The 22,203-nt window shown below is 44.7% G+C and overlaps 2 protein-coding genes across 3 annotated transcripts in view; one reads left to right on the forward strand and one right to left on the reverse strand.

The window, feature by feature from the left end:
- The window catches only part of LOC110515405 (oxysterol-binding protein-related protein 10), a 103,551-nt gene extending 92,919 nt beyond the window's left edge, over nucleotides 1-10,632 (reverse strand). Inside the window, exon 1 of one of the 2 annotated variants that reach the window (XM_090216099.1) lies at nucleotides 10,070-10,632. In XM_090216099.1, coding sequence (XP_090072225.1) covers nucleotides 10,070-10,314 — 245 coding nt within the window. In that variant the 5' untranslated portion in view covers nucleotides 10,315-10,632. The remainder of the gene's footprint in view (nucleotides 1-10,069) is intronic. The other variant, XM_090216098.1, reaches the window with a different exon arrangement.
- Nucleotides 10,633-10,986: 354 nt separating this feature from the next.
- Nucleotides 10,987-22,203, forward strand: part of LOC149984754 (glycerol-3-phosphate dehydrogenase 1-like protein) — a 28,837-nt gene continuing 17,620 nt past the window's right edge. The window contains exons 1-3 of the mRNA XM_090216110.1: nucleotides 10,987-11,183; nucleotides 11,718-11,895; nucleotides 12,792-12,932. Of these exons, the coding sequence (XP_090072236.1) occupies nucleotides 11,140-11,183; nucleotides 11,718-11,895; nucleotides 12,792-12,932 (363 nt within the window). The 5' untranslated portion in view covers nucleotides 10,987-11,139. The remainder of the gene's footprint in view (nucleotides 11,184-11,717; nucleotides 11,896-12,791; nucleotides 12,933-22,203) is intronic.

A 22,203-nucleotide genomic window follows, 5' to 3' on the forward strand; every position in this document is an offset into this window, starting at 1 on the left:
GAGAGGGGGGGGGGGGTGAGAGACCAGATATCTGGTCAGATAGTATCTACATTACTGAAACATACCAGATATCTGGTCAGATAGTATCTACATTACTGAAACATACCAGATATCTGGTCAGATAGTATCTACATTACTGAAACATACCAGATATCTGGTCAGATAGTATCTACATTACTGAAACATACCAGATATCTGGTCAGATAGTATCTACATTACTGAAACATACCAGATATCTGGTCAGATAGCATCTACATTACTGACATACTGAAACATACCAGATATCTGGTCAGATAGTATCTACATTACTGAAACATACCAGATATCTGGTCAGATAGCATCTACATTACTGACATACTGAAACATACCAGATATCTGGTCAGATAGTATCTACATTACTGAAACATACCAGATATCTGGTCAGATAGTATCTACATTACTGAAACATACCAGATATCTGGTCAGATAGTATCTACATTACTGAAACATACCAGATATCTGGTCAGACAGTATCTACATTACTGAAACATACCAGATATCTGGTCAGATAGTATCTACATTACTGACATACTGAAACATACCAGATATCTGGTCAGATAGTATCTACATTACTGAAACATACCAGATATCTGGTCAGATAGTATCTACATTACTGACATACTGAAACATACCAGATATCTGGTCAGATAGTATCTACATTACTGACATACTGAAACATACCAGATATCTGGTCAGATAGTATCTACATTACTGACATACTGAAACATACCAGATATCTGGTCAGATAGTATCTACATTACTGAAACATACCAGATATCTGGTCATATAGTATCTACATTACTGAAACATACCAGATATCTGGTCAGATAGTATCTACATTACTGAAACATACCAGATATCTGATCAGGTAGTATCTACATTACTGACATACTGAACAGACACCACACACATATACATTTTCATATTACTATGTTTTCATACTGGTCCCCCGTGGGAATCGAACCCATAACCCCGGTGTTGCACGCGTCACACTCTACCAACTGAGCCACATGGTACATTCATCACCATTACTGATATCCTATAATCTCTGAACCCAGGACCTCACTGACACAGTGAAGAGACAACACGGAGAGACCTCTGGTTAGTATCAGCCTGGTAGACACAGTAACATACATGAACAACGTGGAATACCTGACAAAGCCCCTGATAAAGCCTTCTATAAGCGATAAGAACCCGAGGGGGGTGTGGTCTATGGCCAATATACCACGGCTAAGGGCTGCCCTTAGGCCCGATGCAACGCGGAGTGCCTGGATACAGCCTTTGGCCATAGTCTAGTGGTTAGAGCATTGGGCCAGTAACAGAAATGGTTACTGGATTGAATCCCTGAGCTGACAAGGTAAAAATCTGTCGTTCTGCCCCTGAACAAGGTACATTGTAAATAAGAATTTGATCTTTTAGCTGACTTGCCTTGCTAAAAAAATATATGTTTTTAATAAATAAACCACAAACGGGTTACCAACTTAATTAGAGCAGTAAAAATATATGTTTTTTCATATACCCGTGGTACAGGGTCTGATATACCATGGCTGTCAGCCAATCAGCATTCAGGCCTCGAACCACCCAGTTTTAGAATAAAGCAAAAAGATAGATCACATTTGGCCGTTGACTCTTGGATTTAATTTCTGCTCAGAAAAAAAGCATCCGATTATTTTCTCTTCAAAACATGTATTGAGGTCCTTTAGAAACATGACTTCAGCATTTAAAAGACGTTGACGAAGCCTGAGAGTCTGCTTGATGAGACCCATTGAGGACAGTTAAAACTATACCCAACTCGGAGCAGGTTCAATAAGGAATGTGGGCTAATTATAGCAGATGTATCTATGTATTATAAATGAGTGACACTACAAACATGTTGGGGTTTAGAGTACTCTCTTTCTCGCTCTGTCTCTCTCTCTCTGTCGGTCTCTCTCTCTCTCTCTCTCTCTCTCTCTGTGTGTGTGTCTCTGTCTCTGTCTCTGTCTCTCTCTCAGATGGTGTTCTGTTCTTAACAGCCTGCTGCTAGAACTGCTGCTCACATTCAGTCACAGATCATCATGACTCACACACACACGCACGCACACACACACGCACGCACGCACGCACGCACGCACGCACACGCACACACACACACACACACACACACACACATACACGAGCAGGCAAGAGCACATGGCGAACACAAACAAACAAGTGGGTCACAATCTCTCTATTTTTGTTTTATCTCTCTCTTTATCTTCTTATCTAGCCCCACGCCTATCCCCCTCTATCTCTCTCCTTGTTTTATCTCTCTCTTTATCTCCTTATCTATCCCCACCTCCTTGTTTTATATCTTTATCTATCTACAGTGGGGAGAACAAGTATTTGATACACTGCTGATTTTGCAGGTTTTCCTACTTACAAAGCATGTAGAGGTCTGTAATTTATCATAGGTACACTTCAACTGAGAGAGACGGAATCTAAAACAAAAATGGAGAAAATCACATTGTATGATTTTTAAGTAATTAATTTGCATTTTATTAACGTATCATCATGGAGTAGAATCTACTGTTACATTAGGGTCATAACCATGTTAATGTATCATCATGGAGTAGTATCTACTGTTACATTAGGGTTATAACCATGTTAATGTATCATCATGGAGTAGTTACATTAGGGTTATAACCATGTTAATATATCATCATGGAGTAGTTACATTAGGGTTATAACCATGTTAACGTATCATCATGGAGTAGTATCTACTGTGTGGAGAGAGAGAGAGAGAGAGAGAGAGAGAGAGAGAGAGAGAGAGAGAGAGAGAGAGAGAGAGAGAGAAATTGTTTTAAGGGAGACAGTTCATTCTGAACTAATGTATCCTGTCAAGTGCCAAAACCACTCTCACGTCAGAGTCTGACAGACCGAGGCAGATGCACCTCCACTGGGTTTGGCTACAGAGAGCTCTACATCTCACATCCCTTCTGATTGGCACAGAACTAGAGTGGCCCAGTACAGAGGGCGCTACGGCAGACTTGTCGAAGTACAATTCTGTGCATATGTGGTGCTGTATATGCATGAGGAGGATGAGGAGGAGGAAGAGGAAGAAGAGGTGGAGGAGGTGGAGGAGGAGGAGGAGGTGGAGGAGGAGGAGGAGGAGGTCTGCTCTGGAGGACCCGCTATTCATCCCATCAACTCCAGATGACCAGATTCTGATTTGTGTGGTGTTGTCGGAGTAAGAGTGTGTATCAGGAGGAGGAGGAAGAGGGGGAGGAGGAGTGTGTATCAGGAGGAGGAAGAAGAGGAGGAGGAGTAAGAGTGTGTATCAGGAGGAAGAAGCAGAGGAGGAGGAGTAAGAGTGTGTATCAGGAGGAAGAAGAAGAGGAGGAGGAGGAAGAGGAGGTGAAGGACTAAGAGTGTGTATCAGGAGGAGGAAGAAGAGGAGGAGGAGTAAGAGTGTATATCAGGAGGAAGAAGAAGAGGAGGAGGAGGAAGAGGAGGTGAAGGACTAAGAGTGTGTATCAGGAGGAGGAAGAAGAGGAGGAGGAGTAAGAGTGTGTATCAGGAGGAAAAAGAAGAGGAGGAGGAGGAAGAGGAGGTGAAGGACTAAGAGTGTGTATCAGGAGGAGGAAGAAGAGGAGGAGGAGTAAGAGTGTGTATCAGGAGGAGGAGGAATAGGAGGAGGAGTAAGAGTGTGTATCAGGAGGAGGAGGAAGAGGAGGAAGAGGAGGAGGAGTAAGAGTGTGTATCAGGAGGAGGAAGAAGAGGAGGAGGAGTAAGAGTGTGTATCAGGAGGAGGAGGAATAGGAGGAGGAGTAAGAGTGTGTATCAGGAGGAGGAGTAAGAGTGTGTATCAGGAGGAGGAGGAAGAGGAGGAGGAGTAAGAGTGTGTATCAGGAGGAGGAGTAAGAGTGTGTATCAGGAGGAGGAGGAAGAGGAGGAGGAGTAAGAGTGTGTATCAGGAGGAGGAGTAAGAGTGTGTATCAGGAGGAGGAGGAAGAGGAGGAGGAGTAAGAGTGTGTATCAGGAGGAGGAGGAAGAGGAGGAAAAGGAGGAGTAAGAGTGTGTATCAGGAGGAAGAGGAGGAGGACGAGTAAGAGTGTGTATCAGGAGGAGGAAGAAGAGGAGGAGGAGTAAGAGTGTGTATCAGGAGGAGGAGGAAGAGGGGGAGGAGGAGTGTGTATCAGGAGGAGGAAGAAGAGGAGGAGGAGTAAGAGGAGGAAGAGGAGGAGGAAGAGTGTGTATCAGGAGGAGGAGGAAGAGGAGGAGGAGTAAGAGTGTGTATCAGGAGGAGGAAGAAGAGGAGGAGGAGTAAGAGTGTGTATCAGGAGGAGGAAGAAGAGGAGGAGGAGTAAGAGTGTGTATCAGGAGGAGGAGGAAGAGGAGGAAGAGGAGGAGGAGTAAGAGTGTGTATCAGGAGGAGGAGGAAGAGGAGGAGGAGTAAGAGTGTGTATCAGGAGGAGGAGGAAGAGGAGGAAGAGGAGGAGTAAGAGTGTGTATCAGGAGGAAGAGGAGGAGGAGGAGTAAGAGTGTGTATCAGGAGGAGGAAGAAGAGGAGGAGGAGTAAGAGTGTGTATCAGGAGGAGGAGGAAGAGGAGGAGGAGTAAGAGTGTATATCAGGAGGAGGAGGAAGAGGAGGGGAGTAAGAGTGTGTATCAAGAGGAGGAAGAGGAGGAGGAGGAGTAAGAGTGTGTATCAGGAGGAAGAGGAGGAGGAGGAGTAAGAGTGTGTATCAGAAATCCAAATAAATGATCAAAACACGAATAAAGAAAAACATATGTTGCAACACTTGTTGTGATTTCAGGTTCTGTGATCTACTTCTGTCCCACTTCCCAGAAGAGCTCAGGTTCTGTGATCTACTTCTGTCCCACTTCCCAGAAGAGCTCAGGTACTGTGATCTACTTCTGTCCCACTTCCCAGAAGAGCTCAGGTACTGTGATCTACTTCTGTCCCACTTCCCAGAAGAGCTCAGGTACTGTGATCTACTTCTGTCCCACTTCCCAGAAGAGCTCAGGTACTGTGATCTACTTCTGTCCCACTTCCCAGAAGAGCTCAGGTACTGTGATCTACTTCTGTCCCACTTCCCAGAAGAGCTCAGGTACTGTGATCTACTTCTGTCCCACTTCCCAGAAGAGCTCAGGTACTGTGATCTACTTCTGTCCCACTTCCCAGAAGAGCTCAGGTACTGTGATCTACTTCTGTCCCACTTCCCAGAAGAGCTCAGGTACTGTGATCTACTTCTGTCCCACTTCCCAGAAGAGCCTAGGTACTGTGATCTACTTCTGTCCCACTTCCCAGAAGAGCTCAGGTTCTGTGATCTACTTCTGTCCCACTTCCCAGAAGAGCTCAGGTACTGTGATCTACTTCTGTCCCACTTCCCAGAAGAGCTCAGGTACTGTGATCTACTTCTGTCCCACCTCCCAGAAGAGCTCAGGTACTGTGATCTACTTCTGTCCCACTTCCCAGAAGAGCTCAGGTACTGTGATCTACTTCTGTCCCACTTCCCAGAAGAGCTCAGGTACTGTGATCTACTTCTGTCCCACTTCCCAGAAGAGCTCAGGTACTGTGATCTACTTCTGTCCCACTTCCCAGAAGAGCTCAGGTACTGTGATCTACTTCTGTCCCACTTCCCAGAAGAGCTCAGGTACTGTGATCTACTTCTGTCCCACTTCCCAGAAGAGCTCAGGTAGTGTGATGTACTGTTCCACTTCCCAGAAGAGCTCAGGTACTGTGATCTACTTCTGTCCCACTTCCCAGAAGAGCTCAGGTACTGTGATCTACTTCTGTCCCACTTCCCAGAAGAGCTCAGGTACTGTGATCTACTTCTGTCCCACCTCCCAGAAGAGCTCAGGTACTGTGATCTACTTCTGTCCCACTTCCCAGAAGAGCTCAGGTACTGTGATCTACTTCTGTCCCACTTCCCAGAAGAGCTCAGGTACTGTGATCTACTTCTGTTCCACTTCCCAGAAGAGCTCAGGTACTGTGATCTACTTCTGTTCCAGTTCCCAGAAGAGCTCAGGTAGTGTGATGTACTGTTCCACTTCCCAGAAGAGCTCAGGTACTGTGATCTACTTCTGTCCCACTTCCCAGAAGAGCTCAGGTACTGTGATCTACTTCTGTCCCACTTCCCAGAAGAGCTCAGGTACTGTGATCTACTTCTGTCCCACCTCCCAGAAGAGCTCAGGTACTGTGATCTACTTCTGTCCCACTTCCCAGAAGAGCTCAGGTACTGTGATCTACTTCTGTCCCACTTCCCAGAAGAGCTCAGGTACTGTGATCTACTTCTGTTCCACTTCCCAGAAGAGCTCAGGTACTGTGATCTACTTCTGTTCCAGTTCCCAGAAGAGCTCAGGTAGTGTGATCTACTTCTGTTCCACTTCCCAGAAGAGCTCAGGTACTGTGATGTACTGTTCCACTTCCCAGAAGAGCTCAGGTACTGTGATGTACTGTTCCACTTCCCAGAAGAGCTCAGGTACTGTGATCTACTTCTGTTCCACTTCCCAGAAGAGCTCAGGTACTGTGATCTACTTCTGTTCCACTTCCCAGAAGAGCTCAGGTACTGTGATGTACTGTTCCACTTCCCAGAAGAGCTCAGGTACTGTGTTCTACTTCTGTCCCACTTCCCAGAAGAGCTCAGGTAGTGTGATCTACTTCTGTCCCACTTCCCAGAAGAGCTCAGGTACTGTGATCTACTTCTGTTCCACTTTCCAGAAGAGCTCAGGTACTGTGATGTACTGTTCCACTTTCCAGAAGAGCTCAGGTACTGTGATGTACTGTTCCACTTTCCAGAAGAGCTCAGGTACTGTGATGTACTGTTCCACTTTCCAGAAGAGCTCAGGTACTGTGATGTACTGTTCCACTTTCCAGAAGAGCTCAGGTACTGTGATGTACTGTTCCACTTTCCAGAAGAGATCAGGTACTGTGATGTACTGTTCCACTTCCCAGAAGAGCTCAGATAATGTGATGTACTGTTCCACTTCCCAGAAGAGCTCAGGTACTGTGATGTCCTGCGGTCCCATTCAACTAGATTGACTCACTGTTTCTGTCCTTTATACTGGCAATAACAGTATATCACCAGACATCGTATGTCTGATTAGAGGGGGATTCATGGGAATAGCAGGTACGGTTCAGCAAAACCAGTCATAACACAGCAACAGACACTGAAGAAGCTGCCAGGCCAATACGTCTTAAACTATTGGAAATCATTCCAATTCACAAGCTCCTCTTCTGTCAAACCTTCTGGCCACATCACATAAAAGCCCTTCTGACAGGTTTGAAACCACAACGTTGCTTCAGTCAAACCTTCTGGCCACAACACATAAAAGCCCTTCGGACAGGATTGAAAGCACAATGTTGCAATTACTGTGCTGAGATATAACTGTCAGAAAGGCTTTATCAAACAGTTTATTGGCTCCGCTGCCTGCCTGCCCGCCCCCCCCCCCCCCCCCCCCCGCCCCCCGAAGAGAAATACAATGGAAAACAGAAAACAGTGTGCAATATTGAGACAGGAGGATGTGTCAGAGTTGATTTCAGCATCTCTCACGTGCAATCAGTATCACATTTGACTTATTTTGTTTTCAGTTGAGAACTGAGAGAAAGTGAGCCAAACATTCACATAGGAACAGACATCGTTAAAAGTTCAAAGAGTAGTTTGAAATAGAGCACAGCGGGGCGCAGGAAGCAAACCTGGAAAGTCAAACCCGCTGATCTAATTTTAGAACTCATGCAGCCAGGTTCTCAGGTATTTCTCTGGCGTTGTGTTAAAAGCAGTCTGAATATTTGTTCCGGTCCTTGGTTATCACCTAGACTAGAATGTTCATATTGTTAAAAGTGTAACAACCATGTGGTTGTAAGGAGTGCAGAATTTTCTGGAATTCTCCCCATATCACATATTTATCACACTAACAAAACACATGCAAACACATGCCAAGTGAGAGATGGAGGGAGAGAGAGAGAGAGTTTCAGAGCGAGAGAGAGGGAGAGAGAGAGAGAGAGAGAGAGAGAGAGAGAGAGCGAAAGAGAGAGAGAGAGAGAGAGAGAGAAAGAGAGAGAGAGAGCGAAAGAGAGAGAGAGAGAGAGAGAAAGAGAGAGAGAAAGAGAGACAGCCAGACAGAGTGAATCAGTCAGTAACCAACAGAACACTGTGATCCGAGCTCATTACACGACTGGCTGCTCTCTCTATCGATCTAAACACACACACACACACACACACACACACACACACACACACACACACACACACACACACACACACACACACACACACACACTAGCAGCGTGCCAGAGATGGGAGGGGGGCTTTCCTGTTAGGGATCATTGATTTTCCTTCAGATCCCACCACCCACCAGACCTAATCCAAAGCAACAGTGTGTCTCTGTCCCAAATGGAACTCCATCACCTACATAATGTAGTCAGAGCCATAGGGCTCTGGTCTAAAGTAGTGCACTATATAGGGAATAGGGCTCTGGTCTAAAGTAGTGCACTATGTAGGGAATAGGGCTCTGGTCTAAAGTAATGCACTATTTAGGGAATAGGGCTCTGGTCTAAAGTAGTGCACTATATATAGGGAATAGGGCTCTGGTCTAAAGTAGTGCACTGTATATAGGGAATAGGGCTCTGGTCTAAAGTAGTGCACTATGTAGGGAATAGGGCTCTGGTCTAAAGTAGTGCACTATGTAGGGAATAGGGCTCTGGTCTAAAGTAGTGCACTATGTAGGGAATAGGGCTCTGGTCTAAAGTAGTGCACTATATAGGGAATAGGGCTCTGGTCTAAAGTAGTGCACTATGTAGGGAATAGGGCTCTGGTCTAAAGTAGTGCACTATGTAGGGAATAGGGCTCTGGTCTAAAGTAGTGCACTATATAGGGAATAGGGCTCTGGTCTAAAGTAGTGCACTATATATAGGGAATAGGGCTCTGGTCTAAAGTAGTGCACTATATAGGGAATAGGGCTCTGGTCTAAAGTAGTGCACTATGTAGGGAATAGGGCTCTGGTCTAAAGTAGTGCACTATATAGGGAATAAGGTCCTGGTCTAAGGTAGTGCACTGTGAAGGGAATAGGGCTCTGTTCTAAAGTGGTGCACTATGAAGGGAATAGGGCTCTGGTCTAAAGTAGTGCACTATATAGGGAATAGGGCCTGTGTGTTGGTAGACAGGTCTACTGAACAAGTGTAAAAAGGTCTATTCCCTCTGAATGAGCCAAGTTCAGTAATAGAATTGCAAAGGGCAGTGAAATAGAGTCTGTTGTTGTCCCCCATCGCAGACTGTCAACCTATCACCCCTGGAGCTCTCCCACAGCCTGGGACCATCTGGCTCGGAACATGAAATCATTCCAAAACAACTGTTCCACTATATCAGCAAAACCCTGTTCCTGTCCGAGTCCGCCTTCATGTTAAAAGTATTTATGAACCGTCCTATCTCAGTGCCTTATCTCTATGAACTCAATGACTGCTTTCATGACGGAAGGCAGTGCGACCACTCAACAAATAATTCACTAAACTATAGAACAGAACAAGGCAGAATAGAACATGAAAACAGTATTTATATATTATGTTAATGGTCATCACTTGTGTTGTTGCCAACAACAACAACGGTGTTCTAGTAAACACGGCAACGGGACGGAAAATGCCTTGTCGTGCAGCAACGCAAAGCGACGCTCCTCCCGGTTCAGACCTTCCAATGGAAACATCCTGTGCGTTATGACATCTTCATCAATCAGCTGATCAATGACGGCGAATGTGATCTGCCCCGCCCCCCCTGCCCCCTTTTTGTAACTTCTGTTATCAATAGATGTGATAAGATACGAAAAAAATAGGTGAAAATTAAATAGATAAGATGAATATTTAATATCGAACCGAACTTGTTGTGAATAGATAAGATTAAATGAGATTTTAAAAAATATATGTGTGAAATGAGATGACTTTCTAGCAGACACAACTGATCAGCAATGGCACCAAACTCCGCTAATAACCACTATAAAACTATCTCTGTTCTACGGCGTTAGTGTGCGTCCGCGTATAACGTCCTGGACCGGAGCTAGACCCCCTGAATAGGCTACTGTACCTGTTCTGCCATCCCTGTAGCAGGTTGGTGTATTTATTGAGGACCCCCTCCAGGCGCCGCTTGTGGGTTTGATGCGGAGTAGACGCGCTGCCCCCGGACACCCCATCACGGCTGCCTGCGGTGCCTGCCTCTGAGCTCAGGCTGTGCGGACACGGACCGCCAACTCCTCGGTCCGAACACCGTGCGGCCGGATTCCCATGGTAGGATGCGGGGTTGATCGTGTTGGAGCCTGGGTGCTTGTCCATAGTTGAGATTTAGGCTCAAGATAAGATGATTGTTTTAGAAGGTGGAAAACCGAACGAGAAGAAGATCGAATGCAGTGGAGATTCCAGAACAGGGTGATGACCACATTCTCCGTTAGTGCGGCTTCTTGGAGAATATGGACCCCTGTACTGACTTATGCTGAGAGAAGAAGAGAGAGGAGAAGAGGGGTATTCCGTGTCTTGCTGCGGTGTTGGTGTGTGGCTCTGACGTTTCTGCGTTTTTTTTCCTACTGGAAATCCCGGGTTGGTCACTCCCTTTGACTGCCAGCCAACCACGATGCCGATGTACCTCTAGAATACAGGTTCTATATGCATCATCGCTGAGAACACACGGATTCACCATAGCTCATTCACCACACACAAGGATCTCAACGTACATGCATGATGAGTGGGATATTCAATATTTCATTTCGAATAGGTCAAAAAATAGGACTATGTCATTTAGCCTATTTGATATGAAAATGTAAGGCTATTCAATTCATATTCTTCATGAATTTCTTCCAGAAGAGAGACATTAGTAAACATTGCAACAATTGTCCTGTAATTTATCAGGGGACAGACATCTGAAATAGGCTAATCAACTTCCATCTGCTAATTGTAACAAACGTAGACAACTCCAAATCCCAGAATCCTCCAGTTCTGCATCTCCTTGATGATGTCATGTACAGTAGTCTGTAGTAGCCTAGAGGCGCTCTCCTGTCTCCTCTCCATAAATCCACTCTCCATATCATATAGTTATCTATATCTTCGGAATCAATACATTTTTGAACAGTTTCTTCTACAGAAACAAATAGGAAACATCTCCAAATGGCGTCTCCTCTGAAAGTGTGCATTGTCGGCTCTGGAAACTGGTGAGTCCAGTCACTGTCAATGATCACTGTTGCTCCTGTCGATGACATGCAATCTATTGAGATGGTCAAATAGATGTTACAGGGCTAGCTGGTCAGATAAATGTTACAGGACTAGCTGGCCAGATAGAGCAGCATTAGCTGCCAGTGTCTGTCTCTTACAATGTAACGTTAGGTATATCTCTCTCTGGCGCAGAGGCGAGCGCGCGGATCCGTTGTATAACATCGACGTTACATCGTAGCTATTGTCAAGGAGAACATGAGCAGGAGAGCAACGTGGGGTTTTGAATCCACTTATGTTGAGGGGACGACAATGCATTTCTGTAGGATAATGTTTAAAGGATAATGTTTATGACATGAGCAAATTCTTGACAGAGGACAAGACTGAATTTTATAGGTTATGCCATTCTAAAATAACGGTGAACAGTTAAGATACTAATTTAGATTGTTTTTGCTATTGTCTCTTGCCACAGGACGATGGTAAATGGTCAGTTGTAGAGCAGTGTAGTGTACATCGATGATTCTTGTTCCCTACAGGGGTTCAGCCATTGCCAGGATAATCGGCAGTAATGCTCAGGCCCTGCAGCGTTTCGCCACCACAGTCAAGATGTGGGTGTTTGAGGAGAACGTGAACGGCAGGAATCTCACAGACATCATCAACACAGACCATGAGAATGTCAAGTACCTGCCTGGATACAGACTGCCTGACAACGTGGTAAGAGGACTGTCTGAACAGAAATGAGTTTAAACAAAGACTGAAAGCTTGTAGTTTACACCATCACCAACCCCCCTCCCCTCTCTCATCCATCCACCCACCCACCCACCCTCTCTCTCTCTCTCTCTCTCTCTCTCTCTCTTTCTCACCCTCCTTCCCTCTCTCTCACCCCACTCTCACCCTCCTCTCTCTCTCTCACCCTCCTTCCCTCTCTCTCTCTCTCACCCTCCTTCCCTCTCTCTCACCCCACTCTCACCCTCCTTCCCTCTCTCTCTCTCACCCTCCTTCCCTCTCTCTCTCTCACCCCCCTCACCCTCCTTCCCTCTCTCTCTCTCTCACCCTCCTTTCCTCTCTCTCTCTCTCTCAAATTCAAATTCAAATTCAAGCTGCTTTATTGGCATGAAAAACATTGTGTCAATATTGCCAAAGCAACAATGTATACAATATACATTGTAACAAAATTGTAAATGATAGCAAATAATAATATAAAATGGTAGTAAATAATAATAAAAAAATAAATACAATAAAATGGTAACAGTCTACAGTAAACATTAATAATTATAGTAATAACAATAATAGTAATAATAAGTAAGTTACTGTTTACTATGCAGATGTTATTATTCAGTGTCCCTCAGGCTATGGCAGGAAAATACATATTTGGCTGCAAGAGGAGCCATTGCTCCTTCGCCCATGAGTATTCTTAGTTTTTCCTCTGGGTTCAATTTGTAAAAATGTGGAATATATGTAGTATATAATATATCTCTCTCTCTCTCTCTCTCTCTCTCTCTCTCTCTCTCACGCCCCTCTCACCCTCCTTCCCTCTCTCTCTCTCTCTCTCTCTCTCACCCTCCTTCCCTCTCCCCCCCCCCACTCTCACCCTCCTTCCCTCTCAACAGGTGGCTGTACCTCAGCTCCAGGATGCTGCTGAGGGGGCTGACCTCCTAGTGTTCGTGGTTCCTCACCAGTTCATCAGGAAGCTGTGTGATGAGATGGTGGGCTGTGTCTCCTCTCAGGCCAGGGGAATCACACTCATTAAGGTAAGAGTTTCATGCCGCCAAACATCCTACTCATATGTTTACTCTCCAACCTAAAACACACAAGGCTATAAGGAGCCCTGTCATTTCTCAGTGTTCTCCTCCTCCTTATAAGGCTATATGGAACCCTGTCATTTCTCAGTGTTCTCCTCCTGCTTCTCCTCACTAACACTATCACCAACCACTCTGGTCCCAGTCTGCCTGTCTTGACCTTAGTGACAGCAGGGTAGAAAACACTACCTGTCCTGACCTCAGTGACAGCATGGTAGAAAACACTATCTGTCCTGACCTCAGTGACAGCAGGGTAGAAAACACTACCTGTCCTGACCTCAGTGACACAGCAGGGCAGAAAACACTACCTGTCCTGACCTCAGTGACAGCAGGGTAGAAAACACTACCTGTCCTGACCTCAGTGACAGCAGGGTAGAAAACACTAGCTGTCCTGACCTCAGTGACAGCAGGGTAGAAAACACTAGCTGTCCTGACCTCAGTGACAGCAGGGTAGAAAACACTACCTGTCCTGACCTCAGTGACAGCAGGGTAGAAAACACTACCTGTCCTGACCTCAGTGACAGCAGGGTAGAAAACACTACATGTCCTGACCTCAGTGACAGCAGGGTAGAAACACAACCTGTCCTGACCTCAGTGACAGCAGGGTAGAAAACACTAGCTGTCCTGACCTCAGTGACAGCAGGGTAGAAAACACTACCTGTCTTGACCTCAGTGACAGCAGGGCAGAAAACACTACCTGTCCTGACCTCAGTGACAGCAGGGTAGAAAACACTACCTGTCCTGACCTCAGTGACAGCAGGGTAGAAAAACACTACCTGTCTTGACCTCAGTGACAGCAGGGTAGAAAACACTACCTGTCCTGACCTCAGTGACAGCAGGGTAGAAAACACTACCTGTCTTGACCTCAGTGACAGCAGGGTAGAAAACACTACCTGTCCTGACCTTAGTGACAGCAGGGTAGAAAACACTACCTGTCCTGACCTCAGTGACAGCAGGGTAGAAAACACTACCTGTCCTGACCTCAGTGACAGCAGGGTAGAAAACACTACCCGTCTTGACCTCAGTGACAGCAGGGTAGAAAACACTACCTGTCCTGACCTCAGTGACAGCAGGGTAGAAAACACTACCTGTCCTGACCTCAGTGACAGCAGGGTAGAAAACACTAGCTGTCCTGACCTCAGTGACAGCAGGGTAGAAAACACTACCTGTCCTGACCTCAGTGACAGCAGGGTAGAAAACACTACCTGTCCTGACCTCAGTGACAGCAGGGTAGAAAACACTACCTGTCCTGACCTCAGTGACAGCAGGGTAGAAAACACTACCTGTCCTGACCTCAGTGACAGCAGGGTAGAAAACACTACCTGTCCTGACCTCAGTGACAGCAGGGTAGAAAACACTATCTGTCCTGACCTCAGTGACAGCAGGGTAGAAAACACTACCTGTCTTGACCTCAGTGACAGCAGGGTAGAAAACACTTCCTGTCCTGACCTCAGTGACAGCAGGGTAGAAAACACTACCTGTCCTGACCTCAGTGACAGCAGGGTAGAAAACACTACCTGTCCTGACCTCAGTGACAGCAGGGTAGAAAACACTTCCTGTCCTGACCTCAGTGACAGCAGGGTAGAAAACACTACCTGTCCTGACCTCAGTGACAGCAGGGTAGAAAACACTACCTGTCCTGACCTCAGTGACAGCAGGGTAGAAAACACTACCTGTCCTGACCTCAGTGTTAAACCCATTGGGTTTCTTGGCCGGTTGTTTTGTTTAAATATCTCGATTAAACCACGAAACTAAAATCTTGTGTAATTTGGTTAGATGCTGAATGTTTACGTAGGCTGTCCACAAGAGCTGTTTTATCTAATGGCTCATATGCTCCTTTGCACCCCATTATTTTTATTTCTACTTTGCACATTCTTCCACTGCAAATCTACCATTCCAGTGTTTTACTTGCTATATTGTATCTACTTTGCCACCATGGCCTTTTTTTTGCCTTTACCTCCCTTATCTCACCTCATTTGCTCACATCGTATATAGACTTGTTTCTACTGTATTATTGACTGTATGTTTGTTTTACTCCATGTGTAACTCTGTGTCGTTGTATGTGTCGAACTGCTTTGCTTTATCTTGGCCAGGTCGCAATTGTAAATGAGAACTTGTTCTCAACTGGCCTACCTGGTTAAATAAAGGTAAAATAAATAAATAATAATATATATATATATATATGGTCTCTCTGCCATGCTCTACCTAGATCTGCCATACATTTATGCAGTTTAAAATAACCATCTTTTACATCAGATTATGTAGTTAGAACATCTTTATAACTGTGTCATGGTTCTCTCTCCTCTTTTTGTGTTAAACCTCTGGATTGGGCCAGAGCAGGGCCTTGTGTTAAACCTCTGGATTGGGCCAGAGCAGGGCCTTGTGTTAAACCTCTGGATTGGGCCAGAGCAGGGGCCTTGTGTTAAACCTCTGGATTGGGCCAGAGCAGGGCCTTGTGTTAAACCTCTGGATTGGGCCAGAGCAGGGCCTTGTGTTAAACCTCTGGATTGGGCCAGAGCAGGGCCTTGTGTTAAACCTCTGGATTGGGCCAGAGCAGGGCCTTGTGTTAAACCTCTGGATTGGGCCAGAGCAGGGCCTTGTGTTAAACCTCTGGATTGGGCCAGAGCAGGGCCTTGTGTTAAACCTCTGGATTGGGCCAGAGCAGGGCCTTGTGTTAAACCTCTGGATTGGGCCAGAGCAGGGCCTTGTGTTAAACCTCTGGATTGGGCCAGAGCAGGACCTTGTGTTAAACCTCTGGATTGGGCCAGAGCACGGCCTTGTGTTAAACCTCTGGATTGGGCCAGAGCAGGGCCTTGTGTTAAACCTCTGGATTGGGCCAGAGCAGGGCCTTGTGTTAAACCTCTGAATTGGGCCAGAGCAGGGCCTTGTGTTAAACCTCTGGATTGGGCCAGAGCGGGGCCTTTGTAAAGAGGGATTTGTGTGGTTCAGGAGCCAGGGGATTCTGAGAAGCTTTATTTGAGTGGAGAGGCTTGTAAAACTATTACTACATAATTAACTACAGGCTCATTAGTTTTTTTGGAGAGGACAGTCTTCCCGTTCTCCAAGAATGTAATCAGACGATTATGGTGTTGGGATTAATTTAATAAGCTCTTATTCAGCCTTGTCTCTCTACTATCTATTAATGTATTAATGTCTAGTCTTCAATCAGTTACAACTACTTCTACAGGGTTCTAGTTATTCAGCCTTGTCTCTTTACTATCTATTAATGTATTAATGTCTAGTCTTCAATCCGTTACAACTACTTCTACAGGGTTCTAGTTATTCAGGAAGTGTTTGTCCTCTGTGTGTCAGTGTGTGTCTAGAAAACAAGTCCACAGGGCCTTGGCCTGGCCTAGTTTGTTTCTGTCACCAGCTGGTTCTGTCTCTCTCCGGGGCAGCTAAACTCCCACGTCTGGCTTATGATGTTGGAATATTTCAAGAGCGATGTTTTGCGGGGACATGATGTGCTCTCCTCTCGGTACTCCCATCTCTGTCCCAGATTGAGTTAACGTCTGCAGGAGAGAGAAGGCTAATATCAGAGGGAGTAGAGTAGCTTACTCTGGATCTACTGTAGTGTCTGTCTGTCTGTCTGTCTGTCTGTGAGAAGCCCTCATATGTGGAGTTGAGACAGCAGTCTGACTGTCTCTGTGTGTCTCTGAATGGATGTTTTTTACTAACAAACACATAACAAACACTAGTAACACCTCTCACTAATCACTAACCACTAGTAACACCTCTCACTAATCACTAACCACTAGTAACACCTCTCACTAACCACTAACCACTAGTAACACCTCTCACTAATCACTAACCACTAGTAACACCTCTCACTAATCACTAACCACTAGTAACACCTCTCACTAATCACTAACCACTAGTAACACCTCTCACTAACCACTAACCACTAGTAACACCTCTCACTAATCACTAACCACTAGTAACACCTCTCACTAATCACTAACCACTAGTAACACCTCTCACTAACCACTAACCACTAGTAACACCTCTCACTAACCACTAGTAACACCTCTCACTAACCACTAGTAACACCTCTCACTAACCACTAAACACTAGTAACATCTCTCACTAATCACTAGTAACACTAGTAACACCTCTCACTAACCACTAGTAACACCTCTCACTAACCACTAGTAACACCTCTCACTAACCACTAGTAACACCTCTCACTAATCACTAACCACTAGTAACACCTCTCACTAACCACTAACCACTAGTAACACCTCTCACTAACCACTAACCACTAGTAACACCTCTCACTAACCACTAACCACTAGTAACACCTCCCACTAACGACTAAACACTAGTAACATCTCTCACTAATCACTAGTAACACTAGTAACACCTCTCACTAACCACTAAACACTAGTAACACCTCTCACTAATCACTAACCACTAGTAACACCTCTCACTAACCACTAACTACTAGTAACACCTCTAACTAAACACTAGTAACACCACTCACTAACCACTAAACACTAGTAACACCTCTCACTAACCACTAACTACTAGTAACACCTCTCACTAACCACTAACCACTAGTAACACCTCTCACTAACCACTAGTAACACCTCTCACTAACCACTAAACACTAGTAACACCTCTCACTAAACACTAACCACTAACCACTAGTAACACCTCGCACTAACCACTAGTAACACCTCTCACTAACCACTAGTAACACCTCTCACTAACCACTAACTACTAACCACTAGTAACACCTCTCACTAACCACTAGTAACACCTCTCACTAACCACTAACTACTAGTAACACCTCTCACTAACCACTAACCACTAGTAACACCTCTCACGAACCACTAGTAACACCTCTCACTAACCACTAGTAACACCTCTCACTAAACACTAACCACTAACCACTAGTAACACCTCTCACTAACCACTAAACACTAGTAACACCTCTCACTAAACACTAACCACTAACCACTAGTAACACCTCTCACTAACCACTAGTAACACCTCTCACTAACCACTAGTAACACCTCTCACTAACCACTAACTACTAGCAACACCTCTCACTAAACACTAACCACTAGTAACACCTCTCACTAAACACTAACCACTAGTAACACCTCTCACTGACCACTAACCACTAGTAACACCTCTCACTAACCAGTAACACCTCTCACTAACCACTAACCACTAGTAACACCTCTCACTAACCACTAAACACTAGTAACACCTCTCACTAACCACTAACTGCTAGTAACACTTCTCACTAACCACTAACCACTAGTAACACCTCTCACTAACCACTAACCACTAGTAACACCTCTCACTAACCACTAAACATTAGTAACACCTCTCACTAACCACTAACCACTAGTAACATCTCTCACTAACCACTAAACACTAGTAACACCTCTCACTAACCACTAAACACTAATAACACCTCTCACTAACCACTAAACACTAGTAACACCTCTCACTAACCACTAACCACTAGCAACACCTCTCACTAACCACTAACCACTAAACACTGGTAACACCTCTCACTAACCACTAGTAACACCTCTCACTAACCACTAACTACTAGTAACACCTCACACTAACCACTAACTACTAGTAACACCTCTCACTAACCACTAACCACTTGTAACACCTCTCACTAACCACTAGTAACACCTCTCACTAACCACTAGTAACACCTCTCACTAACCACTAACTACTAGCAACACCTCTCACTAAACACTAACCACTAGTAACACCTCTCACTAAACACTAACCACTAGTAACACCTCTCACTGACCACTAACCACTAGTAACACCTCTCACTAACCAGTAACCACTAGTAACACCTCTCACTAACCACTAACCACTAGTAACACCTCTCACTAACCACTAAACACTAGTAACACCTCTCACTAACCACTAACCACTAGTAACACCTCTCACTAACCACTAACCACTAGTAACACCTCTCACTAACCACTAGTAACACCTCTCACTAACCACTAACTGCTAGTAACACCTCTCACTAACCACTAACCACTAGTAACACCTCTCACTAACCACTAACCACTACTAACACCTCTCACTAACCACTAAACATTAGTAACACCTCTCACTAACCACTAACCACTAGTAACATCTCTCACTAACCACTAAACACTAGTAACACCTCTCACTAACCACTAAACACTAGTAACACCTCTCACTAACCACTAAACACTAGTAACACCTCTCACTAACCACTAAACACTAGTAACACCTCTCACTAACCACTAACCACTAGTAACACCTCTCACTAACCACTAACCACTAAACACTGGTAACACCTCTCACTAACCACTAGTAACACCTCTCACTAACCACTAACCACTAACTACTAGTAACACCTCTCACTAACCACTAACCACTTGTAACACCTCTCACTAACCACTAACCACTAAACACTGGTAACACCTCTCACTAACCACTAGTAACACCTCTCACTAACCACTAACCACTAACTACTAGTAACACCTCACACTAACCACTAACTACTAGTAACACCTCTCACTAAACACTAGTAACACCTCTCACTAACCACTAACCACTAGTAACACCTCTCACTAACCACTAAACACTAGTAACATCTCTCACTAATCACTAGTAACACTAGTAACACCTCTCACTAACCACTAAACACTAGTAACACCTCTCACTAATCACTAACCACTAGTAACACCTCTCACTAACCACTAACTACTAGTAACACCTCTCACTAAACACTAGTAACACCTCTCACTAACCACTAAACACTAGTAACACCTCTCACTAACCACTAACTACTAGTAACACCTCTCACTAACCACTAACCACTAGTAACACCTCTCACTAACCACTAGTAACACCTCTCACTAACCACTAACCACTAGTAACACCTCTCACTAACCACTAACCACTAGTAACACCCCTCACTAAACACTAGTAACACCCCTCACTAAACACTAGTAACACCTCTCACTAACCACTAAACACTAATAACACCTCTCACTAACCACTAAACACTAGTAACACCTCTCACTAACCACTAACCACTAGTAACACCTCTCACTAACCACTAACCACTAAACACTGGTAACACCTCTCACTAACCACTAGTAACACCTCTCACTAACCACTAACTACTAGTAACACCTCACACTAACCACTAACTACTAGTAACACCTCTCACTAACCACTAACCACTTGTAACACCTCTCACTAACCACTAGTAACACCTCTCACTAACCACTAGTAACACCTCTCACTAACCACTAACTACTAGCAACACCTCTCACTAAACACTAACCACTAGTAACACCTCTCACTAAACACTAACCACTAGTAACACCTCTCACTGACATCTCTCACTAATCACTAGTAACACTAGTAACACCTCTCACTAACCACTAAACACTAGTAACACCTCTCACTAATCACTAACCACTAGTAACACCTCTCACTAACCACTAACTACTAGTAACACCTCTCACTAAACACTAGTAACACCTCTCACTAACCACTAAACACTAGTAACACCTCTCACTAACCACTAACTACTAGTAACACCTCTCACTAACCACTAACCACTAGTAACACCTCTCACTAACCACTAGTAACACCTCTCACTAACCACTAACCACTAGTAACACCTCTCACTAACCACTAACCACTAGTAACACCCCTCACTAAACACTAGTAACACCCCTCACTAAACACTAGTAACACCTCTCACTAACCACTAAACACTAATAACACCTCTCACTAACCACTAAACACTAGTAACACCTCTCACTAACCACTAACCACTAGTAACACCTCTCACTAACCACTAACCACTAAACACTGGTAACACCTCTCACTAACCACTAGTAACACCTCTCACTAACCACTAACTACTAGTAACACCTCACACTAACCACTAACTACTAGTAACACCTCTCACTAACCACTAACCACTTGTAACACCTCTCACTAACCACTAGTAACACCTCTCACTAACCACTAGTAACACCTCTCACTAACCACTAACTACTAGCAACACCTCTCACTAAACACTAACCACTAGTAACACCTCTCACTAAACACTAACCACTAGTAACACCTCTCACTGACCACTAACCACTAGTAACACCTCTCACTAACCAGTAACCACTAGTAACACCTCTCACTAACCACTAACCACTAGTAACACCTCTCACTAACCACTAACCACTAGTAACACCTCTCACTAACCACTAGTAACACCTCTCACTAACCACTAACCACTAGTAACACCTCTCACTAACCACTAACCACTAGTAACACCCCTCACTAAACACTAGTAACACCCCTCACTAAACACTAGTAACACCTCTCACTAACCACTAAACACTAATAACACCTCTCACTAACCACTAAACACTAGTAACACCTCTCACTAACCACTAACCACTAGTAACACCTCTCACTAACCACTAACCACTAAACACTGGTAACACCTCTCACTAAACACTAGTAACACCTCTCACTAACCACTAAACACTAGTAACACCTCTCACTAACCACTAACTACTAGTAACACCTCTCACTAACCACTAACCACTAGTAACACCTCTCACTAACCACTAGTAACACCTCTCACTAACCACTAAACACTAGTAACACCTCTCACTAACCACTAACCACTAGTAACACCTCTCACTAACCACTAACCACTAGTAGCACCTCTCACTAACCACTAGTAACACCTCTCACTAACCACTAACTGCTAGTAACACCTCTCACTATCCACTAACCGCTAGTAACACCTCTCACTAACCACTAACCACTAGTAACACCTCTCACTAACCACTAAACATTAGTAACACCTCTCACTAACCACTAACCACTAGTAACATCTCTCACTAACCACTAAACACTAGTAACACCTCTCACTAACCACTAAACACTAGTAACACCTCTCACTAACCACTAAACACTAGTAACACCTCTCACTAACCACTAAACACTAGTAACACCTCTCACTAACCACTAACCACTAGTAACACCTCTCACTAACCACTAACCACTAAACACTGGTAACACCTCTCACTAACCACTAGTAACACCTCTCACTAACCACTAACCACTAACTACTAGTAACACCTCTCACTAACCACTAACCACTTGTAACACCTCTCACTAACCACTAACCACTAAACACTGGTAACACCTCTCACTAACCACTAGTAACACCTCT

This window comes from Oncorhynchus mykiss, chromosome 2 (genome assembly GCF_057628025.1).
Source record: "Oncorhynchus mykiss isolate SJ-2025 chromosome 2, ASM5762802v1, whole genome shotgun sequence".
NCBI classification, from domain to species: domain Eukaryota; kingdom Metazoa; phylum Chordata; class Actinopteri; order Salmoniformes; family Salmonidae; genus Oncorhynchus; species Oncorhynchus mykiss.